The 14,012-nt window shown below is 35.9% G+C and overlaps 1 protein-coding gene across 6 annotated transcripts in view; it reads right to left on the bottom strand.

Annotated features, from left to right (window-relative positions):
• Tdg (Thymine DNA glycosylase) overlaps positions 1 to 14,012 on the bottom strand; it is a 67,352-nt gene that overhangs the window by 17,090 nt on the left and 36,250 nt on the right. For 3 of the 6 annotated variants that reach the window (XM_036367578.2, XM_014239534.3, XM_036367542.2), the window contains exons 2-6: positions 12,469 to 12,696; positions 12,360 to 12,397; positions 3,676 to 7,359; positions 722 to 1,648; positions 493 to 658 (exon numbers count right to left, since the gene is read on the bottom strand). In XM_036367578.2, the coding sequence (XP_036223471.2) occupies positions 493 to 658; positions 722 to 1,648; positions 3,676 to 7,274 (4,692 nt within the window). In that variant the 5' untranslated portion in view covers positions 7,275 to 7,359; positions 12,360 to 12,397; positions 12,469 to 12,696. Of the gene's footprint in view, positions 1 to 492; positions 659 to 721; positions 1,649 to 3,675; positions 7,360 to 12,359; positions 12,398 to 12,468; positions 12,697 to 12,768; positions 12,788 to 14,012 lie in introns of those variants that run through there. The other 3 variants (XM_036367595.2, XM_014239535.3, XM_070112699.1) reach the window with 3 other exon arrangements.

The raw sequence follows: 14,012 nt of genomic DNA, 5'->3' as shown, positions 1-14,012 counted from the left end.
GACGTGTGAAATATTTCAGAATAATATCTCAAAAAATGAGGGACTAGTTAGCGCATATACAAACAAACGGGCAGACGGACATGGCTAAATTAACTCAGCTCGTCATGCTGATCATATATACGAATATATGTATTTTATAGGGTCTTCGACGTTTCTTTCTGGGTGTCACAACTGTTCAGGGTATAATAAGAGATAAGAGCTGATACACTGGAATCTCCATTTAAACAACTTTGAATACTTTTTGGTAAATTTGTCTTTCGATATTGTTAACTAAATGTTAATAAAGTTTAGCATATATGATATTTTTATATACAGAAATACATAGTGTTGTCCAGTTTATGAACTTCTGCAGGATTATGTTCCCTTCGGTATGGAAATAAAAAAGTGTGAACAATTTCAAAAAACAAATCATTAATGGTATTGACTACGTCAATATAATGTTAATATATTAAACTTATTTAAAGCCATTATCAATTGGAAATTTACACTCACTATGACTATATCAAGATTTTCACATAAATGGTCGGGTAGTGTACGCTTGACGACTTCTTCTTCGGACATTCCATTGAAGCGGTCGTGCTTCTTGCGCTCCTTCGACTTCAGCAGACCGGTAGCATGATTTTCACTTGAGTTCATTAGCGTGTTGTCAGCGATGCAGCTTTAAAACCGTACAAATATGTAATTTAGAATAGATATCAAAGTGTTTGTTGATGTTACTTACTTAGATGGCAATTCTCCGTTTGCTGGTGTTACACCGCATTCGTTACTTCCAGTTAGTAATTGTAAAGATAACGACAATGTATTGTCGGCATTTGACTGAATTTTCTTTTTGCGACCACGCTTCTTTTGTGGAGGCCTGAGGACCACATTGTTTTCCGTGAAAATGAATTGGTTTGGCGTAAGAGATTGTTGCGGAAGTTGTAGCTGTTGCTGATGCAAGTTTTGATGTATCACAGTATGTTCCAACTGTTCAGCATCGCTTAATCCGTTTCCAGATGTTGGTGTCATTTTTAAATTATAATCCATTGATTGGGGTAATTCGATGTTGGTCGTATGCAACTGCTGCTGTTGTTGTGGCTGGTTTTGGTGTTGCTGCTGATTTTGAATACTATACATATCATTCACATGATGGCTCATTATATTAGTGGGCGCACACATATAAGATTCTACAATTGGATCGCTATTTTTAACAGTCTCACTACTAAGTTGTGCGTCCTGCGGCATATTAATAATCCCTTTATTTCCTGTGTTATTAGTATTGGAAACTGCTGTCATTGTTCCCGCTATGTCCTCCAAATAGGAATATGAATCCGTAGACAAATTTTCCTTCCCATTCAATCCAGATATTTCGTCGTTTTGATTATCTGTATTGGCCATTCTATGCAATGTTCCTTGTGTATTATTCCGCGGCGATTGTTGTTGTTGGTTAATTTCATCAATAGCAGTGCTTTGAAGTGGCTGTTGCATTATCATTTGTTGATCTTCACACTTCAGTTGAGGTATAAGATTGATACCATGCTGCATCTGATGCTGTGGCGTCACCGAATGTGTTGATGAGCTGTGGGAATTCGGGGTGAGCACATCGCCGGCGCTGGTCTCATAGCCATCATCTTGATTTTCATGCTTAACGTGATTTGGTGAAAGAGCACTGTAATAAAGTATAAAGTTTAATATAATTTGGGGTATCGTTTTAACAATGTTACGTTAAGCACATAACATCAATTTTAATTTAACGTTTTTGGTTCTTTGACTGATATCAATATTCATTCATTTTCAGTCTTATGAAATACACATAAATACATAAATACCGACTGAGGAAACTGTGCTTTTGAAGTTGCTCTGAACACAAATAAAAGTGAGAGCGTAAAAAAATTAGTGCGTCATTTCGACTATTATACTAGAGTTAAGTCATATCCGTAATAGTAATTCCAATATTTCTGGGGCTTTGTTATCAATATAAAATTGAGAAGAAAATCACGGGTGAAGAAGTAAAATTCTCTTACATGACATTTATATTACTATCTTGAATGATAGAGGTAGAGATTATGCCAAGTCTTTACAGTTACTTTTCTCGGTTTAGGCTGTAACAGTTGTGACCAAGAAGGTAGCAATAAAGTGCAAGCGGTGACGTAATAAATTTAACAATTTAACTGTTTACAATATACCAGCCATTTGACAGCTTTTCTGTGTTACCTCTTCTCATTCTTAAATTCATGCCGTCAAGATGGCGCTATCTTTCTTCTATCATTCTTGTATTAGCACTATTTTGCCTAATCGCTTACTTTGATTTTCTATTGACGTAACTAACAAAGTAAACATTTCAACACCATATGTACATACTTATATCACCTAAACACTTGGCAACACCTCATGGTTAACACTAGAACTACGAAGATTTCCATATACCTATTTCAAATAGGTCTCTCTCTTTGAAAATTAGAAGCGTAAGAACAAACTAATCTATAATATTATTTTATACACAAATTTAATAAAAATCATGACAATATCGTAAAATATTAAATAGGAATAAAGAGGAAATGGTATAAATAAATGATGCAACCGGTCATTTTGACCGGTTCGTAGTTCCAGTGTTAATATAAGCGTATGAGCCGCCATAGACATACATATTGTGATTCCACATCTGCACTTCGGTTTTTTTCAGAAATAGTGTCATGTTGGGCTTTGTGTACGGAAATCATCGTTAAATAATGTTAATTGTTTAGTCGTTGAAATTACTTATACTATTGTTTTCTTTTTCATAGAATTGTGGTACCCGAAATTTGTTATAATTGACTTTTTATATTCAAAAATCTATATGGCATTAAGCCATACTAATTTTAGCACGATTAAGTCTTAACAAGAAAAAACCTTAACAGTTTGTATGAGCCATATGATACAGTGGTCCGATGTAAACAATTTGTTCGGAGATTTGAGCAATGCCTTCGATAATAATCTTTGCCAAATTTCGTAAAGATACCTTGTCAAGTAAAAAAGTTTGCCATAGCAAGACTGGAGTTCGATCCGAACAATTTGTTCGGCGATTTAAGCGATGTCTTGGGTAATAATTTATGCAAAATTTTGTGAAGATACTTTGTCGAATTAAAAAGTTCGTTCAGTATGTATAGCAGCTACATATATGCTATAGTGGTCCGATATTGACGGTTCCAGGAAGTGAACAGCTTCTTGGAAAGGAAAGGATGTATGCAAAATTTTAGATCAGTATCTCAAAAACTGAGGAAGTAGTTCGCGTATATACAGACGGACAGCCAAACAGACATGGCTAAATCAACTTAGCTCCTCGTCACGCTGATCATTTATATATATATTTTGTAGGGTCTCCGACGTATCTTTCGTGGCAGCTACGATTAATCATTGACAGCATGATTCGAAAATAATTTATTCTCCTTGAAAGGAGAAAAGCAACTTTATCACCATGCTGCTAGCCTCATATACCACCACGTTACTAGTTAGCAGTTAGTTGATTAAAAAAACAAAATAATGACAGCATGCTGACTAATAGTATTTATTGATATGTCTAGCCTAATGTTTTAAAAATTCTACCTATAAAGGATATGGAAATATTATTACTGATTCCAAACTTTTTTTATAATTAAACTACATGTATGTATAACTAAATTTAGTAAATAAGCTATATGAGTCTCATACACTACTCACAGTTTATAGGATGCATGGGGATCTTCTGAGAATTCGTCTATTATGAGGTCATCAATACTAGTGGGTGGCGGACGATTTATACGTTTCAAATCCATTGATATATGCGGCTGTTGATTCGGCTGTTTTTTGGCTATTAACAGAAAATTTGTCTGCATTTGTTGTTGTTGCTGATGTTGATTGTGACGATTTTGTTGCTCTTGTAGAAATTGTTGCTGGTGTTGTTGATATTCATGGTGTTGTAATTGTTCCTGTAATCGGGTCTGTTCGGTAGTGTGATGTAAATATGCAATTAAATGTTGCTGCTGTTCCTCATCATGCCTTTGTTCATGCTGATGCTGTTGCGCAAAATGTTGGGTCTGCTGATGGCTATGCCGCAAAGCATCATGCACCGGATGTAGTTGTTGCGAATGGCTATGTAAATTATAATCGTGCAACGAAATTTGTTGTACTACTTGAGATGCATCATGAGGATATTGCTGTTGGTGCTGATGGTGATGATGACGATTTAACTCTTCTTGCTGTTGATCATGCAGTTGTTGCCGCTGCTGGTGCTGCATTTGTTGACATAGCTGCGCCTGCATATAGTGTTGAATGTCCTGACTCCCTTGTCTTTGCTGTTGTAGCTGTAATTCAGTATTGTATATATTCGTGGCGCTCATTGAGACAGAAGCATCGGTGGACTGCCGCGGTAAGTATTCACTTTCGTGTGAAGTTTTTGAATTCAGCTGATGCTCTTTCTCAGCAGTGTAATTAATTACATTTTGTTTGTTGACAGCAGTCTGTTGGTCCTTTAACGGTTTCTCCCTGCGATCGTCTGATATTTTGTAGCCCAACTCAGCTGTCCCCGACAGGCAGGCCTCTGAACCACCATCAACAGGGGTTTGGCAAAAATTATTGCTATTGTTATAACGTTGGTAGGCCTCGTTAGGCGTTGGGGTCCAGGGCTCATTGCGGTTATCTAAATTGTCGCTGGTGCTGGTGTGTGGAGGGGCGTATGTTGTTGCTGATGCTGATAAAGTTTCTTCTAACTCCTGTGAATTGTTCAAATTATAAGTACTTTCGCCTAACCCATGCTCATTAACTATGTTTGTAGATGCCAATTGTTTGCCGTTTTCGCAACAATCCACGGTATTAGCTGCATATACTTTTGCAGCCGGTGTTTTTATTGCTGCAGAGGAATCTGATTTTGTATCATCAGAATTAGGAATCTTATTAATAGTAACATTTGTTGAAACACAACCTTTTGTAATCGTAGAGCTAGTAGTATTAATAGTAGTAGTAGAAGTAGAAGTAGTATTAATATTACTAGTGGTGGTATCATTTATATCATTTATATTTGTAGTAGTAGTTGATACTGTTGTTAATGCTGAGCTTTTGGTCTTACTGGTTTCGTCTAATGATAAGGCATATCGATCCACTTCTGGTTTTTCGATATACGCCTCATCGTGTTGTTCAACACAATTTGAATCCTTGCTCGTCTTAGCGTTAGTGCCGGCACTTTCAACTCCATCATAGACATTACAAATATTTTCCATATTTTCGTTGTGCCTTCGTGACGGCTGCGTTGAATGAACAGTTTCTTTCAAATTAACGGTACTACCCATAAGAGATGTATTGCAATTACTCATGTCATTAATATTTGTGACTGCTAACTGCTGTGAGTTACTATCACCTGCACGCTCCTCTGCATAAACTGACTGCTCCCTGTTGCAATCTTTTATACTATGTAATTGGCTGGATACATACGTTTGTTCTTTATTACAGTCAATGTTCTCCCTAACAGGGCTTTCACTTGTGCAGCCCTTATCATTATCATCAATATTATTAGCACTGTTTTCAGCACTAGTTATATTGCAATTCGTTTTGTTGTGCTGCCAACAGCTGACAGCTGTAGCATTTTCATATTGCTTTAAGTCTACGTCACTGTCAACGTACGGGCTTGTTTTCGTTGTCGATCGCTCGTTTCCAACATTCATTATATCATATCTATAGCTATGCGCACGTTGTGCTAGACCGGTTGTCTGTGTGTTTTCTGTGGATGTTGAATAGGGTAGCACAAGCCTACGGTCCGCCTCAATGAATTCGTGCAAATTACTGTTCTGTTGATGTAGTTCTGGTCGTTTTGTTGACAATTGCATAACTGAATTGGACGGCACGTTTTCTTCCCAGGGCCGTGGGTTGCATGGTGTTGTTTTCGTAGTAGCATCAGTAATGTGCGTTTCATTATGACCGCAATACAGAGTACTCTGAAATCTACTACTATCTGCGTACTCCTTTCCATTATAAAACATTCTGGCCGTATTTTGTGTAAGTGAATTAGTTGATGTTTCCCGCATTTTCAAACTATTATTATCGTTTAGAATTCGAAACGTATTATAGTCTAGCACATTTGATGTGTCAGTTTCCAGTCGCTGTTTACCTAGTTGATCCTCCAACACATCCGTATCTTCAAGCTTTTCTCTAGAACTGCTGTTATCAGAATTGAAAAGCTCATTTTCACAACCATCGGCTTGTTCATTATGAACATCATCCCCACAGCAATCAGATCCCTCAAAATCCGATTTTTTTACCACTTTTTGGGCCATACGTTTGCGATATTTATTTATCAATGCGCGTTTGCTTTGATTTCGGCAACTTGCGTCTTCATCTTGCTTAAACCGCTTGCGTTCCGAAACATAACTTCTCTTGCTAACTTTTGGGACAGTTTTCTGCTTGAGACCAGCTATAGTTGAACGCAGCAGTTTTTTTGCATGTGCTTCGTCATCGTTTATATCAAGACTAGTACTTTCGGTATTGTTACTATCGTAGTTAGGTGGAACAAACTCTGATGAGGGACGCAAATTCTTGGGAAACACTATTGTTTTATCACCCTCGTCTGCCACGTGTACTAGACGGCTTTGTGCCTCCATTTGAAACTTCTGCTTGAGGTCTTGTTCATGCAGTAGTTGGTGCTGCTGTTGCATTTTGTGGCGTGTTATACGGTTGTGATCTTCTTCAGTTAAACAACGTTTACGTTTGCGGTCCCGTTCACGTTCAATTATATCCATTTTGTTGATGTCGCTTTTACTAATATTATCACTGTTGTCGTTTAATATGCGCTCGCTACCCGCATTAAAGGAAACAGCGTCCACATTCAGTACCCTACTGCAATTAGAGTCGGACAAATTATTCGCGAAATTCTCAGTTCCCGGCAATTGTAAGGTAATGTTTTGTGGATTCATTTTGTATTCCAGTGTAGCTTCTAATATGATGGTATCTTCTACAATACTGGATTTAAGCTTATTTAGGGTCGATTTCTCGGGTGTAATATTTTCTATTGTTTTAGTTCGTTTTTCTATTACGTTGTTGCTAGTTTCATTGCTGATATTCAAATGAAAACCCTTATTTCTCTGTATTCTGATGAATATGTGTTGATCAATTAAGTTAATATTGTCAGCATTTTTGGCAACAAATGGGCTAAGTGTTTCATGCAAGTTACGTTTTACACTATTCTGCTTGTATTCGTAGATAATGTAAATTTCGGTGACTGTACTGAGTGAGGCTAATGCTGTCTTCTCCCTATACAATGCTATCGTTTCCAAATTGGGCAATCCAGACATGGAACGACCCCTCCGGTATATCAAACGGCTGTCAAACTAAATTTTTCCGCTGAGCTGTAGCACCAAATATTCGGGCTCGTGCCACCTAACAAGAAGGACATATATATGTACACCATAGTTAAGTAAATCATAAATTTCTCTCTTGTTGGTTTAGGTTTGTTGTGTTTTTGTCAAAATAAATGATTGATAGCTTCTTTAATTTAATATTTCCTTATCTGCTTACAACATTGTCGTTTGTATTTATCGCTGTTCCCACTGAGCTTTGACCTAATACTTTTATACACCATGTTGCAAATAGTACAATAGTTTTGATCACTTAACGATTACTTATAACGTCTAAAACTTATTGTGATAGATATAGAGTTATTTGCATATATCAAGATTATCAGGATGACGAGACCAACCGACCATCTAACCGTGTCAGCGATAACTTAAGTAAAACTTGAGATACAATGACAAAGCTTGAAACAAGTGTTCCTTAGTAATACGAAGTTGGTATTACAGATGGGCAAAATCTGACCATTGCCACGGCCATAATTTTCCGTTAACCAAAAATTTTGGTATAGAGGATCACAGGTTCTTTTTTCATACCAACTATTATATCTACGAGTATTAACAAATCTGAAATGAAATCCGTCCAACAATTTGCGTCCAACGGAAAACATTTTGTTAGTTCTTTCTAACCACCTTGTTTGATATAAGCAACCTTTATGTCGTACAAAGACTACCTAATAAGGCATAAATGGCTTTTATGAAGAGCCGTATCATGATTTTTATCGGTCAATTTGAATTATATCAGCTATACGCTATAATAGTCCGATCTAACCAATTTGTTTGGATATTGTAGCGTTGCGTTGTACAATAATCTATTGCGAATTTCGTGAAGATATCTTGTTAAATAAAAAAAGTTTTCTATAAGATCTTCATTTTTACCGAATAAAAAGGTTTTTCAAACAAGGACTTGATGTTGACCAATTAAATTGGATGATGCAATATCTTATAGTGGTCCAAAGAATGAGCAACTTCTTGGGGAGAAAAGAAAGTGTGTAAAATTTCAAATCGATATACCAAAAACTGAGAGACTAGTACCATATATACATACACATATGTCTCAATCGGCGCAGCTCGTCACGCTGATCATTTATATATATTGGGTGATCCAAGTAGAGGTACTTTTTCCAATTATCCTATTTTGACAGATCACGCGTAAGTCGTGTCAAGCTTTCATAATACTTTTGTTCAGTATTGTTTGGCATTTCATCATGGAAAGACTTACGCCTGAACAACGTTTACAAATCGTTCAACTTTATTACGAAAATTTACGTTCTGTAAGGAATGTGTGCGAAACGCTTTGCTCAACTTATGGTCAACATAATCGGCCTATTAAGCGTTCTATCCGCAACACCATTACTCATCTTGAGATCCAGCATTCATTATTAGATAATATTCGACCGAATAGACCACGTCCAGCACGCAATGAAGAAAATATAGCGACCGTAGCTGAGAGTGTACACGAAAACCGTGGAGCGTCGATTCGGCGCCGTTCGCAGCAATCGGACTGACGTATGGAACGACATGGCGCATTTTAGCGAAAAGCGTACAAAATACAGCATGTGCAACAACTGAAGCCGCTCGACCTCCCCATGCGACATCGCTTCGCTCTATGGGCTCTTGAAAAGTTCCAACAAGCTCTGACGTTTTTGAGCTAAATTTTGTTCAGCGCTGAGGCCAATTTCTGGCTCAATGAGAACGTAAACAAGCAAAATTGCCGCATTTGGGACGAAGAGCAACCTGAAGAGATTCAACTGCTGCCATTTCATCCAGAAAAAACAACGGTTTTTGGTGTGGTTTGTGGGCCGGTGGAACCATCTGTCCATATTTATTCAAAAATGATGCCGGTGATGCTGGTCAATGGCCACCGTTATCGCGCCACGATAACCGAGGTTGCCTGAGCAATCACGAGCTTCTCGGTGACATTTAATTTCAACATGACGGCGCCACTTCTCACACATCGCATCAGTCAATGGATTTATTGAAAAACCCCTTCGGTGAGCAGATACTTTTGCTCACTACACGTTTTGGACCAGTCGATTGGCCACCAAGATCGGGTGGTATCACACCGTTAGACTTTTTCTTGTGGGGATATATAAAGTCTAAAGTCTATGCGGACAACCTCGCTTCGATTCAGGCCTTGGAGCAAAACATCACGCATGTCATTCGCCAGTTTCCAGTAGCAATGCTCGTACGAGTCATCGAAAATTGGACTCAACGGATGGACAATCTGAGACGTAGAGAAAGATATAATCTTTAAAAAATAAATGCCAACGAATGTTCTTTGGAATGAAAATAAACAGTCTTTATTAAATTTGAATTCTCTGCGTTTTTTCTTTAAAAAGTAAAGAACCTCGAAATGGATCACCCTATATATACTTTTTGGAGAATCCGACGTTTTTTTCTGGGTATTAAACACGTGAGCATAGCACAACTCCATAAAATATCTAATATACATACATATCACCCAAATTATTATAGCTGAATCAACCAGATCTAGTGGAAACATAGCAACATGTTGTAACAGAGTATACTAGTTTTGTTTGTCAAACGATTCTTTCTTAGTGGGGGACATTTTTTTCGCGTAAAAAACATCGCTGTAAGCTTTTATTTTTATTTCATATAAGTTACTATAATGGACTTTTAGTCTTAGGTCTTAAAAATACGAGAAATAGATAGAAATTTTTATTTAACTTTAACTCGATAACTTTGTTATTGATTTTACATTTTTTGTTTTACAAGAGAGCAGCGCGTAAATATAGAAGATAACGGCAGATAAATGGCGGCGAATCGAAGATAGCTATTGTGGGATTAATTAGGATGAAAAGACGAGTTGATTTCTGGAATACTGTCCGTCCAACTCTGCAAGCGATAATTTGAGTAAAAATTTAGACATCTTCATGAAATTTGTTACACGTTTTTCTTTATATTACACTGGTTAACAAAATTAAACTTTTTTTGTTTTATGAAGTTTATTAACTGTTTCTTACTAATCTGACATCGCTAATTTCAAATCTATCTATCTCAGTTTCTTTCTAGCAGCTTTAGTTTTACTGATACAAGTACTTCTTGAAATTTTTTATTTTGCAACAATATTTCTGGTTTGATGATTGAAACGGGATTAACAAACTATGATCCAAGAGATTGGCGTTAATTTATTGATTCGTCGAAACGTAATCTTAAATGTGTGCTCTTACATAATGGAAATAAAATGAGATGTTTTTTAAAGTTAAAGAGGAATATCCAACGGTAGCCTTGGTAATAAAATACATAGAACATAACTGGCTGATATACGTCGATGTAAAAATGGTAAATTATCTTTCATTTCTGTTTTATGGATAGCCGAGACAAGGCAGGACACTAAACTAAAAAAGTTTAACCTTTGAAAGTGAATTTAGTACCGAGTAGTATAAATTTGATGAATGCCCCTCTAGTAGCCAGAGACCGCATTATATAACCCTCTCTTCAAATAAAGTTAGGTATAATGAAACAGTTTGTAAAAGCTCTAAATAAGGATGGGAAACGTTTCAGTAAAATATTTCCGAAATTGAGCACAGCAAATAATGTCGGTATTTTTTACGATATTTGAAAAAATCTGGGTCGTTGGAATGCAAATATGATGGTTGATTGATGCTAGAGCATTTAAAACAAGTTGTTTATGTTTCTGATGTTTCTACCCATGCAAGAAAAGCACAGAAAAGAAAGTTTTTTTTTAATGTTAAGTAAGAGCAATTTATTTTAAAATTGTAGTATTATTGGCTTAAAATGTAATATGTTCATATTTCGAAACCAGCTAGAGCTGCTAGAGAAAAACTCACTTCAGATTTGGAATCAGCATAAGAAACTTCATAAAACAAAACTACTGTTTCCCAGTGTTATTGGAAAGTCGCTATTGCAGTCCACAGTGTCAATCAATACTCGTAAAACTGTAAAAGACTTTAACTACGCAAAGATACAATACCGTTATTTGCCACAAGGCATTGAATTAGGTTGGTCATCTGTGGTTTGAAAAGTTTAATAAGTGAACGACGCCCGCCCCTATTAAGTTTAAATATCTTACTAAACACAAAGGCAATATCAACTAAACTTGCTGAGAGCAATTTCTTTCAGAACCTTGTTAGACAGTGTGAAAATGGCTGAAATAGGATGATAATCAAGCCTACTCCTCATATAAAAGTTAAGTAGAAAACTACTAAAAACAAATACATCAGAAAGCGCTCCACGGAAGCCGGAGTTAAAATTAGACAATAGGGGTGGCACTGTCCATTTTTGGATGAAATCCTTTATCTCAGAAACTCCTTATGTGATATTGTAAAATTTAGCTACAACCGCACCTACTTCCCATATATCACAATTTCAAATTTGACTTTCACTTTACAGTATATAAATCGAGAGCCAGTGACGTTATCGGAAAAAACTTTGTATGCATTTTTTTGCGGTGCATTTAAAGTGTGCCATCTTACGTTCAAAAATATTCGGAATCGGACTATAACTTTTCCCAGATATCGAATATGTGGACCTCAGGGGGTACCAATCTGGGGGTACCTTAATCAAATTCGGGGTGTATCATAGTATGTCATGCTGTCGAATATGGCAAATACCGGTTCTATCCTTCCTTTAGCCCACATATACTTTCTATACGGATTTTCATGCATCCGCTTGACTTTATACCGTATATTTTGGTCCATAATGAGGTAACTTAATGAAACTCAGAGAGCATCTTGTCCTAATAATAGCACGTCGTAATGCCAAAAATAGATCAAATCGGGTTAGTACTTACCCTAGCCCAAATACATATAATACAACTACTTCAGACTTTTTTTTTTTTGTGATGTTTCAATGTTTTCATAAACATTATGTGGTTTAGCTCTGAATATGAATTAAATCGGTTTATACCGCTTATCCCTAATAAAATGATTTCTGTTTCAATGGAAGAGAAGCTTAAATGGAGTTGAAGGAGAAATTAAGTACTAATAACGTTCGATACTGTAAAAATCTTTCAATACAATTCTTAGATTTTAAATTTTAACTCACGTTTTTAATAACGGCTTAAAGGTTACTACTTTTCCAACCTATCAAAATTTTAAAAGTGTTGCTGTTTTTACAAGGTTTCTGAATAAATGTTTCCTGAAGCGGAACTTACATCCTCAATTTTTATGGTAAAGATAGCATTATGCCATTCAGTGTAGTAGTTGCACCATTCTCGACTTTTTAGATCTGATTCCTTAGCTGCATTAGTTGCTTATTAATCCACTATTTTTTCCTTATTATTTTTTTAGTGCCAAAACGACATTAACGAGGCACATTTCTGAAGTTTATTCGTTGTTTAGTATTAATGGTTAATTTGTTACAGTGCAAAGCCAAATTTAACCTGAAATGAAAAAATAACAACAAATTTGATTACTTGCGTGGTTTCTATTTATTGATCTAGATTTTCCATAACTTTTATATTGTAGAATCGCAAATACAGGTAGACATCCGCGTATACAACCGGCTAAGTAAATTTGTGTTTAACCGCTTAAAATGCTAAAGCACTCCAGATCAAATATCATGTCACGTGGGATGTATATTGTATTTTTTACCTCTTCTATTTTTAACAACAACAGATGTTTCTGCAATAAAATATGTTCTAGGGTGCATTTGAGCTACGTAATAATTACAGCAGTATAGCCACTATGTTGCATATTTGCTGATACTCTGCTGATGTGCAGACAAAAATTTAGTGTTACCGATTATTTGCATATATCGAGTGCAAAAAGTGATAGTATAACGTGTTGCAGTTGTCTGAAATTCACGCAGAACGTGATACCTTGACGAATTTGCAACACAGCTGTCGTGTTTACCATCTCAAACGCACCCATACTCTCAACTACGCTCTTACAAAACATAATATTTATGAAAAGAAATTAAAAATGGAAAAATACTAAAAGTTGGTCTAATTTTTCATTTAACACTTAGACCCTGTTTCAAGCTTGCAACATTTGACCTTATAAAAAACTATACTTTTCTAACCCCAAATCCCTTACCTAATACACCTACATGCTTGATTTTGACAAAAAAAAAAATTAGTTATTTTATTATGTTCAGTCATCCCAGAAAAGTCCCTTAGCGGAACCGATTAACAGAACACTGTTGCAACAGGAATTTCAGGAATATCAAAATTTGGAATGACCTTCCGACGTTCCGAATGTTACAAAAAGTGATAATATCAGTGCTTTTAAAAATAATTTCATCTTAAGAGCCGCCCATCCTGGTAGACAGTGAATATTCCTATAAGTGGATAAAAATAAACAAGAAGAACTTATTTTTCATTTACAAGGAAAATATACAATTTAAGCCACAAACAATTTTAAATTGTTAACAATTTCCATATGTCAAAAACAAATATCAATTATTGTTATTATTTTGAAAGTTAAAATACTAATAATGGATTTTTTTAGACATTTAAATTTGAGTTAAATAATTTTTCTTAAACAAATTTTACAAGTGTCTTTCTTTATAGCGTGTGACATAAAGAAGTATGGAACAAAACATATTGGAAACCACTTAAATGTTCCGACGAGTTATTCACCAGCGGTAACACGCTGATAACAGAAGCAGAGGCTACGTAACAAATGAAAAACATACAAGAGTAGCACATAACAAATCTTACAACAAAAGCTAGAAATAACAAGTAAGGAAGGGCTA

This window comes from Bactrocera oleae, chromosome X (genome assembly GCF_042242935.1).
Source record: "Bactrocera oleae isolate idBacOlea1 chromosome X, idBacOlea1, whole genome shotgun sequence".
Lineage (NCBI taxonomy): Eukaryota > Metazoa > Arthropoda > Insecta > Diptera > Tephritidae > Bactrocera > Bactrocera oleae.
This window is presented reverse-complemented; position numbering and strand designations above follow the sequence as displayed.